The 13181-nt window shown below is 41.7% G+C and overlaps 1 protein-coding gene across 3 annotated transcripts in view; it reads right to left on the reverse strand.

Annotated features, from left to right (window-relative positions):
* The window catches only part of slc8a2a (solute carrier family 8 member 2a), a 54445-nt gene that overhangs the window by 19706 nt on the left and 21558 nt on the right, over positions 1-13181 (reverse strand). For all 3 annotated transcript variants that reach the window (XM_024260635.2, XM_036215251.1, XM_036215252.1), the window contains 5 exons: positions 7109-7503; positions 4515-4652; positions 4169-4396; positions 3718-3996; positions 823-1257 (listed from right to left, as the gene is read on the reverse strand). In XM_024260635.2, the coding sequence (XP_024116403.1) occupies positions 823-1257; positions 3718-3996; positions 4169-4396; positions 4515-4652; positions 7109-7444 (1416 nt within the window). In that variant the 5' untranslated portion in view covers positions 7445-7503. The remainder of the gene's footprint in view (positions 1-822; positions 1258-3717; positions 3997-4168; positions 4397-4514; positions 4653-7108; positions 7504-13181) is intronic.

Raw genomic sequence — 13181 nt, forward strand, 5'->3', positions numbered from 1 at the left:
TGCTTTAAGCAGAATTTGGCCACTGAAGATGATAGTCCTGATAGCTGAAGATGCTGAAATTGATAACTGAAAACACTTTAGCTAAAAGTTGAAAATGCTGAAGCTGGTAGCCTGCTAAAATATTAGCTAAATGCCAAATTAGCCAAAAAAAAAAAAACTTAGGTTAGTCAAAACAGTTAGCATGTAGCTGAAATATTAGCTAAACTCCAAAATAGTCTAAAAATCTTAGCAAATGCCAAAATAGTCCAAAAAGCCAACAGAATGCCAAATTTTAAAACTTTAAAACCGTACCTTTTTAACATAATTATGATAAATAAAAACAGACAGGAATATTATTCCAGAATAGATCAACTTAAACATAAATAACTTTCAATATTTTAATCTCCATAAAAATACATTTTGTCAAAATTTTAAAAATTAGAAATAAGAGCAAGATAACATCGGGTCATTAATAACAATAAAATAAAATGATCTGGAGGGCCGGATAGAATTACCCAGAGGGCCGGATCCGGCCCCCGGGCCTTGACTTTGACACATGTGCTTTAATGCTTCTGAACTCACTTGGTCCTGTTTGGGATCACATGGTTGCTGGAGCCTATCCAAGCCACTGTCATTTAAAGGCAGGATTGCTATTCTGCTCCAGGGTCACACAACCACACACTCACACTTAAGGACAATTTGGACATGTGTTACATGAAAACATGCACACTCCACACAGAAAGGACCCAGCTGGGATTTGAACAGGACCAATGTGAGGCAACAGTGCTAACCACCAGCCTGTACAGCTGTATGTATTTCCTTTCAGGTCAGAGGTCTTCTCACCTTGATCTCTTTGCGAGTTTCTCCTGGTTTAAACACAAGCGTTCCCTCGGTGAGCTCATAGTCCGATCCGGCGTTGGCCGACCCGTTTTCAGTGCAGTAGTCTACATAGAAGGTGTCTTGGCCCGTACCCCCATCCAAGACCACAGCCAGGGTCAGGGATCCACAGCTCTCTGTGCACTGATACAGAGCACTTTCAAAGCAAATGTACGAACACGTGTCTCTGTCGCTGTCCTGGCCTGCCGCACGCCGTTTGTGGTCGGCGGCGTGTTTCCTTAAGACGTTTCCGGCTCCGATGATCATACGTGTGGCCTGGATGCGGTAGAAAGCGCGGCTCTTCTTCTTTTGCACCAGAGCAGAGTAGTTGGCCATCTCAATCAGTTGGTCCAGATCTTTGTCCGGGTGTTTCTCCTTCAGGTCCTTCAGGATACGAACCACCTGTTCAAACCGGAGAATGTTCAAATGATGGAAAGGACTGCTTTCTCAAAGATTCCTATGCTAGTAGATGTTCCTACTCTTTGTCAGCTAAGAGAGAAGAAAGTTTTCTTAGAAAATAAATAAAGGGTTCACTCTTTAAGATCTTTCAACTGTCAGATGTTTCAAATATTTATTTGGGTTAGTTTAGGACAGGAGTCTCCAAACTTTTTCTTGTGAGGGCCGCATAACTGTTTTCTTCTCTGGTGTGGGGCTTGGGTCGGTTTGTAGGGTAACAGAGTGTAACAATCACAGCCTAAACGTAAACTTTTATGGTTTTCCAGAAAGCCAGACATTGAAAAATTTTAAATAATTAATTTCTGATATATTCACAGAAAAAAATAATACTAAAACAATTTAGAAATTAAACCAATAAATAGTCTATCCTCTACCGTCACAGTTCAGACTGCAGAGGGGTGGATTAAAAAGTCACGTTCTATGTGGGCCACGATTGGTCAGATTATCCATCTCTGATAGCGTTTTGGGGGCCGGGCCAAATGTGGAGGAGGGCCGGATCCGTAGTTTGGGGACTCCTGGCTTAGGGTTACAGAAGTGCAGGAGCCTAAGCAGCTACTGAGGGGTGAAGGTAAGGCGCACCCTGGGTGGTTTGCCAGTCCAATACTGGACCAGACAGGAACTTGTATGACCAAATCCGTATTGCTTCCCTAGCATGATGCAGATCACCGCTACAGTTCCTCCCTGAAGGGTAACCAAACACTAAATCATCTTTTTTTGTCTGTTGACCTCTATAAAAGGGTCTTTAAAAGTAATGTCTTTTAGTCATTGCCAGTTTTTTGACAAATGAAAATAAACTTGTTTAATTCCTGAAAATATAGTCAAAAACCTTTCTGTGTGCTGCCCCCTACAGATTGAAATGAGGTATTGCAGTTGAATTTTGTGATTGGTCAATGCACAGTAGTTTCACATCATTATGCTCTGCAGCTCCAGTATGAAGGCCCCGCCCATCTTAGATTCTGTAACGATCGGTCATTAGCCTTAGCATTACTTGTCGCCAGGTGCTTTGCCTTCAGTTGTTAAAAATTGACTTGCTTACACAACTTTCCAGTAAACTTGGAAGTTAGGTTGAGTGCAAATGGCATTGAATCCAGCAAACTCCATTCTGGTGATGGATTTGCAATGAGCAGTTCACTCAGGATTGTTAGGTTAATACGTTAGCTTTTACTTGCTATGATGCTAGCATCATTTTACCACTCTCGGACACGGGTCCCCTTTGGACCTGCAAACCCTCAGCAGTCCCACTGTCGGGCAGGTCCGACCCTTGGCTGCATGGCGCCCTAGGCGAAAAACGAATTTGGCGCCCTCTGCAGGGTTTTAGGGGCTTGAACTGGGAAATTCTTCATTTAAAAGAGTGCTAACTGACAGAGCCACTGATCAGTTGATATTCAAGTGGAAAGTAGTGAGATTTCAACTGTTAAAGGTGTTGAGAAAGAAAAAAAAACTCTAGATCGCCAGTTAAATTTGTCCTGTAGCTAAGTTCAGGGAAGAGTGAATTTCCAAGCGATTTTATAGCGGTAACACCGACAAACTTCTGCTTTGAGTCAGTGTTTCCTCCTCTTCCTTTTTTCATCCTTTAAGTTTTAAAGAAGCATTAACAGCGAAAAAAACGCACGCCCTTCTCCTCCCCCTAGCCCAGCCTTGGACAGCAGCAGCGACAGGAAGGGAGGGGCGCTGAACTGTAGAGTTCTTGATTATATCAGACTTTTGAGTTATTTTATCAAAGTTTTTCAATTATTACTTCTTACATTTTTTTACATGAAATGAGCAGTGGGTCAAACTTTTTAACAAAAAAACAAACAAAAATTAATATATAATCATTGTGATTTAGCGCCCAATCGAGCAAATGGGACTCTAGGCGGCTGCCCAAGTCGCCTAAGCCCAGGGCCGGCCCTGCTGTCGGACATTGCAAAAGCAGCGTCTGTAGCCAGCGGCTCAAAACAATAAGGTTCTGGGCCATGAGGGCCAGCCTCAAGAGAAGGGGGAAGCATCCTCAACCTCCTCAGAAAGTTCTGTGGAGAAACTTGCATCTATTTGCCCGGTACCACTCTCCATATTGAAGACCCAGCGTACACTACATAAAGCTAACCTAACTGTCAATCATAGATTCAAGCCATGCCTCCGCCGCCCAGTCTTGCTCCAGTAGCCATTTTTGTAATTTTTCAAATCTGGGCTGAGAATGAAGTCAGCCTCCAACTGCCTTGTTTGGTTACCCTTTAAAAACAATTTTTAAACACTACTACAAAAGGGAGTAGCCAGGGTGGTAGGGAAGCAATTCAGATTTGGCCCACATGTATGCACACTCACACCTAAAGGACAATCACCAGTTAACCTATGAAGGCTGTTTTTGGAGAGGGGGAAGAAACCGGAGAAAATCTGAACCTAAAAAAGCTTCTGGCCTTTACTCACCTCCTCCTGGTTCTGGTCCAGTTCACCTCCAGTCTGCACTGAGACGGTAACACTGGAGGAGTTCCCGGGGCACGAAACGCTCTCTGCCAGCTTGCTGTCCATGATAACATCAATGCCTTTGGGGGCCAGGTCTCCTTCCATTTCCACCACAATGCCATGCCTCTTGTCGGCACGGTAACGCTTGTGCATGTATTTGTAGAAGAGCAGGCGGCGGTCGGCAATCCAAGCCAGCAGTACACACAACGGAAAGTACAGCAGCGTCACCACAGCTTCCCACACCTGTTCGGGCAGCAAATATCACCACAGCATCATTAAACGTGGTTGTCTGAAATGCTGCTACCTAATCTTCTTTTTGAAAAAACTAATGTGTTCTGAAAGTTCTCCTGCTGCCCTAACTGCTCATGTCTGTTCTCGGGACGTGGACATTAATAGAAAGAAAACAGGCGCCCACCTCCACGACCCCCGGGGAGATGACGGCCAGGATGAGGTAGAGCCAGATGTAGGCAAAGATGCTCCAGAAAGCGGTGATGAAAAACACTCGCAGGTGTTTGATTTTGCGAGACTCTCCCTCAGGAATCACCCACACGCACAGGCCGATGATCACAAACATGTTGAAGGCGGCGCTCCCCACGATGGTGCCGGGCCCGAGCTCCCCCGCATTAAAGTTATGCCCACAGACCTGTCGAGCCACATGCATCCATCAACATCAAGCTGCTGTCCGTTTTTCCTGATCTTAGTTCTGATTTTGTCCAAGCACTTCCATCATTTGTATGTTAGGAACAAGAGAAAGGAAGAACCTCGATAACAGAGAGCAGGATCTCAGGTGCAGAGGAGCCCAGGGCCATCAGGGTCAGGTTGGAAACGGTCTCGTTCCAGATCCGTACCGTGGTCACTGTGGTTTCACCGTTGGGTTTGGTGATGGTCACCTTTTTCTCCTGTTAGATTCATTTTCACAACACAGAGGTGTGGTTAGTGATCCGGAGACACAAAAGCTGACATATCCAGAAAACTGAAAACACTGTCAGTGAAAACTTAAGGACACTAAATCTGATCAAAGTATTACATTTGTGAATTGTCATCTTGAGTGAATGAGTGGGCATTGCATGTAGATAGGTTTGTTTTTTCCTCTATCAAAGAAATGAACAGAGAAAAACTTTACTTCCTTTTGTGCCTTCAAGCACATGAATACTATTAAACAAGTCTGGCATTGGACATTGGTTGAATGCCGGTGTATCAACCGTCTAAAATCAGTCACCTTAATTTCAGATGAAGTTCTTAGTTCTTGGTTGTTCTGACACTGGCTTTACATTAAAGTTAAAAAGATTTGAACAACATCTGAACTAAAACGATTAAATGATTCTGACAGTGACCCACAACACTGAGTGGGTTCCAGTTATTCACTAAGACTACGGTCACATATGCCTAAACACAATCAGGCGGCGACCTAAACACCAGTTTTTCAGCTAAATTTGCCAGTTGACGCATGGTGGCATTTGTAATTGGGCAGTGCAAATCACATTATTACATGCCGTGCAGCAGCAGCAAAGCTGGTCAGGTGAATTGTCTACACATTCTCACTCCCATCTCGTCATATTTGGATATATGGTCCGCGTCCCCTCCACGCCACTTTTTGACGTTTTGGGTGTCCACAAAACGGGGGTCCCCAACCCTTGGGTCGCGGTAAAAGACACAGTAACGGACACGGAACAGGTACCTGGTTAAGGTCCATGTCGGGTTGGGGAACTCTGATTAGCATGTGTCATTTTCAGGGCCAGTACCAAGTGGCCCAGAGGTTGGGGACCCCTGATTTAATTTGAACAGCCCGCACATCAAAAAACCCAGAGTTGGGGACACCCAAAACGTCAAAAAGTGATGCGGAGGGAACCCGAACTATTCATCCATATATGACGAGTTGGGAGGGAGAATACGTTGGGATTTTTGGCACAGGGTCAAAAGTGGACGCCTGGGCGCATTTGGATGGTGCATAGTGGCAGTCCGGTGACAGGAAGGCAGCAGCACAATAACTGACTGAGATTAGAGGTCCACAAGGTCCTCCAAATCCTCTGATGATTCGCCAATTTCTGACCACCACCCTCCAGCCAACACCCTCCCCCGTCCCACCATCCAGTTGTTAGAAATCGTACGGAAGCCGCTCAGGTACTTGATGAGGGCTGTTGACATGAGCCGACCAAACGTTAATCTGGCAATCCCAGCCATGCAAATCCAGGATAACAACTCATGAGATATTTGCATCGGAAATAAGAGCAATGAACTTTTTTTAGCATTTGAGCTTGTACCATTATTTTTGATGTAAATATTATATGTGTGTATGTAAGTAGTATTTAATTATGTTTTGTGTGCTGAGAAAGTGCAAGTATTGCGCAAGTGTGCAAGTAACGTTGCCCCGGGCTACCCGTTGGCTAGTGGCTTGACATGGACTGCCGCCGTCCAGCGACATTTACACATCGCTCAGTCCGAGCTGCTGCCAGCTGGTTCAGACTCCTCCCATCCTGCTCTAGCCCGATTTCATAAAGACGTCATCTCCGCTTGACTGGCGGCCGCCAGACTGCCCCGTCTAAATTCATGACCACGCCAACGATTTAAAAAAAAAATCTAGCAGAAGCAGCTAACCTTGAAGATACCGCCTATACCTCGGAACACAACGACAGTTGTATATGAGACCGTGACTGGTGCCAGCCTTTACTCTGTCAGACGAAAAGCCCATCGCGCTTCCCGATCTGCATGTTCCACAGACGGAAAGGATTTGTTGTTGATGATTCACATCTGGCAGCTAAACCATATTTTCAATTAAATCCATGAAAATGTTTCTTATCAGAAACACAAACTTCCTGACTGACATTCATCAGTAACATAATCTAAACAGACATCAGCACAAATGAAGGAAAGCACATAAACCAGAGGTCTCAAACTGGTGGCCCGCGGGCCATTTACGGCCCCCAAATCGATATTTTGCGGCTCTCGTCTTAATATGAAAGTTCAATGTCTACTAACCAATATCTTCTGCATGTCCATACTTCTTTGATGATAGCTTTGTATTTGCTTTATGTTTAAAACTTTGAATTTGCTCTTGTCATTGGATCTGGTCGTCAGAAAAGTCCTTAGCAACAGTTGCTAACATCATTAGCTCCTGTGGTTTCACAGGACATGCAGAAGATATTGTTTAGTAGTACATAGACACGAATAAATGTTCAATAAACTTGTTCAGAAGACATAGACAATGGACCAAAGATATAGACAGTGGACGCAAAAACAGATTTTTGGGACAAATGGAACCCCGTACAGCCCAGTTCTAGCTAGACTCCGCCTTCAGTGGCCCCAAAGTAAATGGAGTTTGAGAACTCTAATATAAACAAAGAATGGTTGTGGTTACCTGAGACGTGATCACTTCTATCGATGCCATGAAGCGGTCTGCGATGATGGACACGCCCAGGAACATGTACATGAGAAAAAAGAAATAGAGAACAGCCCTCCCCGCCTGCTCCCCCACAGGGGGGTTGGCTGGCAGCCACACTGGCAGCAGGATGCCGGGTTTACACTCCACCACACCCGAACATGCCTGCGTTGCTGCCTCCGTGGAGTTAGAAGATTGGGGCTCCTCAGGGTCAGAGCTCCGCTCCACAACCTGAGGCCGGAGGGAGGTGCAAGGGAGGCACAGGAAGAGAAGCAGGAAGACGAGTGGGAGGAGGTGAGCGGGAAGGGGCCCCATGGTGTCCCTGAGTCAAAAGGGGGGCTCAGCGTTGGGAATCACTGGGTCCAAAGGCGTTCCTGAAGAAACAGAGACAGAGGTTTTGGGAAAAAATTCAGGAAAAAAAACACTCAAATCTAATCACAGTAGCACAAACCCAGAAGCTCACACATGGAGGGACAAAAAGTATCATCAATTCTGCAAGTGTTCCACAGAAACAGATGAGTTTGGTCTATAAATACACTTCAACTGTGAGAGACAGAACGTAAAATAAAGAATCCAGGAAATCACATTGCTTTATTGTTAAAGTTCCACTCTGATCATCTTTTGATCTATTGTAAAATCCATCCAAGTCGTCTTTCAATTATGTCTATGTAGTTTTTTGCTAAAAAAATGCAAAAACGTGTGTCGCTTTCTAGGACAAAGTTTCTTAAATTTACATCAGTACGACGAACCAAAGTAGTTATGTGCTTCAACATTATTTTATGAGTTGTCAGAACTCATGTCTTGAAGTTGGTGTTCACCCCAACTTGCCAAAGTTCTGCTAACTGTCATGCTTTTGTTGTGAAATGCGGGAACTCCAACTTTTGGAGTTGGTCTTGAAGTAGTCTCAGTATCTGCTAGTGCTGGTTGGAGGTTAAGTGTTCCCTTGTATTTATTTTGGTTCAAATAATGTTGGAAATCTCTTGTTAGAGTGCTTTTCTGCTATATTAAGCTAGCAACATTAAAACTTTATCATGTGTTTTTTGCTGCAGACAGTTGAGTAAATCCTTCCCTTGAAAAATGTCGGCATTTTCCCCTAAATACTTAATGTCTTAATTATAGCTTTAATATATGACTGAGTGATATTTCATTTTTTAAGTAAATAAGCTAGTTATTGAGAGAGTTACTGGTAATGTCATAGCTAAGCTAACAAGTTGTATAGGCTAGCTGGATGGCTCAGTGGGCTGGGTGAAGAGCTGCCATGCATGAAACCTGGATTCTATTCCCAGGATATGCAATTAACCCAATCCAGTGTGAGTCAGGATTTAACATTGCTTTAATTAAAGATTTTAAGTCTGTTCAACTTTTATGTGAGTTAGAAAAACAGAAAATTGAAAGTAAGACAAACTTAAAAGCATAACTGAAAATTTTGAGTTTAAGTGCTCAACTTAAAATTCTCATGGAGTTTGTTGCCTTACAATTTTGAACTTGCCTAAGTTTTCTTTTTTTTTACAGTGTAGAGACATTTATTTATTTGCATTTTGATCTTTTACTGCACCACAGTGTCATTCATTTAAATGAAAATATCTAAATATTAGGTTTTTCACAGAAAACAGCAAACGGGAGTTCAGTCGGATTTGAAATGAACCAAGACCACCTTGAAAGATGGGTCAGATGGTCCCGGACTAGGATTCATTTGTGCGAATTGAGACTGAAACTTTGTTCTGATTATCGGGGGAAACAAACTGGGGTTCACTGAGTCCTCTGCTCTACTCCCTGTACACACACAACTGCACACCTCTTCACTACAGCATCATGAAGTTTGCGGATGACTCCACGGTGGTGAGTCTGCCTACAAAGATGAGGTGGTGCGGCTGTCAACATAATGTTCAACCAACAACCTCCTCCTTAACACATTAAAGACACAACAACTCATAATAGATTCAGGAAGAAGAAGACCGGCACTATCCATCATGGAGAGAGTGGCGGTCTTCCGCTTCCTGGGAGTCCACGTGGAGGAGAGCTTAACATGGTATACGATCACCACTGAGCTGCCGAAGAAGGCCCAGAAGAGACTGGACTTCCAGAGGATATTCAGGAAAAACAATATCAAAGGCTGCTGGTGACCTTTTACCATACTACCATTGCAAGTATATTGACATACTGCATATGCATTTGGCTCAGAGAAAAGCTCTCCAGAGGGTCACCAACACCGCCCAAAAAGACTGCTGGCTGCCCTCTCCCTGCCCTGGAAACCCTCCACAGCTCCCACTGCCTGATCACAAAGCATCATCAAAGACACTTCAAACCCCAGACACCCCCTGTTTGGTCTGTAGCCTTCAGGCGAACGCTGCAGGTCGAGCACAGCAAGGACCAAAAGACTTAAGAGCAGTTTCTACCCAACTACCATAAACATGACCAGGAAACATTAAACCCCGACCTCTTCTAATAGGCTGCCTAAACTGTGTAATGGTGGATGTTTTCTTCATATTTATTATTATTTTGCCAGGTTTTAACAACTTTAACGCAAATAAATTCTGTTTTTTTTTATTTTTTATGACAAATGGACTTTCATTTAACAACAATTATTTTTTTTCCTGTTTTCAATTACAGGATATGCACTCCTTTGTATTATTTATTATTTTTGGTTGTATGTTTTTTTCCATACGGGTTAAACAGAAAATATGAAAATGTTTCTATTGTAATGCTGAAATCTTTTGACTTACTCGTTCGAAGAAGCTGGAGTCATAACTGGTTATTAAACTGTAACAACAAGCATTAGTTTTTCTAAATCGCTTTAGTGAATTTCTTACAACAGTATTAAAGTTTGCACCACAGCTAAGGCGTTTCTCAAAACAATGAGTGCAAACTGCAAAACATGGTAGATAACCTGCAAAAGAGAGACACTTTCTCAAAATGCAAGTCAGTAGCTCAAAATGTGTAGTTCCTGCTATAAAGGCAAGTTTTTATGTCAAAGTGTTGGTGTTGTCAAAATAACCAGTTATGACTCCAGCTTCTTTGAACTACCGAGTCAATAGATTTAATCCTGTTTTCATTGAGACCGAGTACTCTGGTTGTGCTTCCCAATGTCATGTAATGTAAAGACACCATCACAGTTTCATGCATGACATTCTGAAAACTAGAATTCAATAAAAAAAAAAACATTGAATTTGCACTTCACTCTGTTTATTTGCAGCCATTCACAGCCTTGTGCAAATGGAAAGAAAAAACTAAACTAAACTCGCTTTGGCTCAGTAAACCTTACTGAAGTAGTGTTGAAACTGGAAATACTGTAAAACAGACAGTTCTGGGTCATTTGGGTCCATGGACACCGGTCATACACTACAGGAAGAGGAAAACTCAAATGGATTTAGGAATGAAGAGTACAGGACGATACTCCACAAGCATGTTCAGCAAACCACTACAGTAGAGAGTTAGAAACGTACAAAATCCCAAACTACTACAAACTTTGTCAGGTTGTAACCTGGCTAATTCTTTTCATTCTCAGGGTTTATGTCTCCGTAAAGAGCATCAACAGTCATGGAGCTGTATGAATGTGTGCAGTGGATCCCTGGCCTCTAAATCCAGGACACGACATACAAAGGATGAGATGAAAAAAAAGTTACAGTAAAAAAGCATTTGGCACAAAAAAATGAAATTCAATTGCACAAAATGTATTATAAATATAGTTCAAGTAACGTGTGTGCCACTGTAATGGAAGTCCATGCAAGGACTTAGCAATACATGTGTATTTGGAGGCTCTCTTCTTCCCCAGTTCTGTCGCCTTCCTCCAAGAATCCTCATTAAGATTCTGTCTCCTGGTTTATGGTACATATACTTGTAAAGTAGCGATTCATGTGATTAGTCCGAACATCTCTTTCATCAGTGTATAATGAGGTTCTCCTTAAAAAACTTTATTGACATTTTCATGGAGACACATTAACAATTGTATTTAGAATAGACGTACAAAATGTTTGACAACATGTTTAGCAAGTTTATGTGCAAAAACACAATTAATTAAATGAAGATTATTAATATAAACAATGTCAAATCAGTCTGACATGATAAAAACAAGTGAATAATGATGAAAAGTCGCAAGTGATCAATTTGTAAAGATTTGTACTTCATCAATTGTTTTGTGTCCAAAAGGAAATGCTATTGGATGAAATGAACATGACACTGACACTAGGTTGAGCACAAATGACTAAATGTTGTGGAGGTTGCACTAACGGTTGTGAGAAGTTTAATTCTGTTGTCAGAAACGCACTAAAACGATGGAGAAAAACTGAAAACAGGAGAAAATGATCTAAAAAAAACAAAATTTTAGGTTTTATGTTTGAAGCTTTTATGTTCTTTAGACATTTTTTGTAGATTATTTAAAAAGAAGAACAAAATTATGAGAAAAAAAATGAATTTTCTGGTTTGAGACATTTTCATTTATGATTTTACCTGCCAATTGAATAATAAATCTCTTGATTGTATGCATGTAGGTAAAAGAATTGGGCTGTATCATATCGTAACAAAGTTAGTCGAATCTTTTATGCATAGATTTGTGGATCATGATACTTATCAAAGCTTGTGAAAAGGAAACATACATGACCCTAATCATAACAGATGTAGTAAAAGGGTGGAGGAAGAGGGAGTTTCATAGAGTCGGGGGCGATTTCCCAAACCCTTTTCCACATCCAGCCTGATATCTAACTCAAAACACATTCTCCTGAGTCTTCAGGGACAGGAGAGCATCTCCTCGGAGGACAGCAGCTACACAGGTAAGAACACAGGCTGGAAAATCCAGCCACAAGACAAGGCAAGGTAAAAAAAAAACATCGGCCTGGTACATCAAAACCCCAGAGGCTGCTAAACGTTTCAGTCAACAAAAGACCTTCTGCCCGTCATCAGCTGGTCTCAGTCTGCTATACAAGTCCAGGTGAAGCAAATCTCACTGAACACCTGCTGCAGGAGGAAGAGGCTGAGCAGAACTTTGACGCTGATGTACAAAAATACTGGATAAAATCGCTCCAGTAAAATTCCGATAGGAAAGCTGAAAGGAAGTGATGCTAAAAGGGATATAAAAACCTTTTGTGAAAGTCTATCGTTTTGTGCAAAATAGATTAAATAAGACAGAAGATAAAGTACAAAAATGTCTGTAAATTGGATCTTACTATAATTCTGCTTAACATTGCTGCCACAGCCGTGCAGGATTTGACTACAAAATTTCCTCTTTCAAACAATGAAAAATAAGGTGGATTTAAAAAAAAAAAACCTTCTTAAATTTGCAAAGCCGTTCCCCACAACGTGCTGTTGACAGAATACCACTAAGTAATCCAGTGACTGAGGGTAGCGGGCGACATGGAAATATTATCACAAAATAAAAACTGAAATTAGTGTTAAAGTCTGAAACAATAAAAAAATGTCCTCAGTTTTAGCAGAAAGACGCATAAATATGACTTTCCAAACACTGTTACTCCACAATGAATCCGTTTGTTATCAGTGGTCTTGTGGACTCGTGCAGTAAAGTCGACTTCAGGCCTGTGGACTCTAACTTTTGAAAAAGGAGTGATCAGCTGTGATCACAGCAACAGTTTTTTTGTCAGGGATTTTCTCTCATGTCACCAAAGAGCACAGAGACTGTATCATCAGCCAGGCTGAGTCTTTGAAGACAGCAGTGATGCTGATGAGACGACTCTCATTAATCCACACGTTTCTCCAGTGAAATAATCTAGTGCTGGGAATCAATTACAAAAAACTGACTAATTATTTGGAAACCTGGAAAAACATGTATTGCAATTAATTGTTTTTTCTTTTAGTTACAGTATTCTGCGACCATCTGTGAATATCACAAAATGAAATCCCACACAAAAAAGTACATTTAGAACATTTATTTTTATTGAAAGCTGTTAATTGTTTAAATTAATTAATCGACTTTTGGATTGTGAATAGTGCTGCCAGAAATGATTATTTTAATAGTTGACTACCGATTATTTTTTTCGATTAGTGGACTAATCGGGTCATTCGCAAACTGGATGTAAAACACACATCTTAACTAAAGCAGAGT

Source organism: Oryzias melastigma, linkage group LG14 (genome assembly GCF_002922805.2).
Source record: "Oryzias melastigma strain HK-1 linkage group LG14, ASM292280v2, whole genome shotgun sequence".
Lineage (NCBI taxonomy): Eukaryota > Metazoa > Chordata > Actinopteri > Beloniformes > Adrianichthyidae > Oryzias > Oryzias melastigma.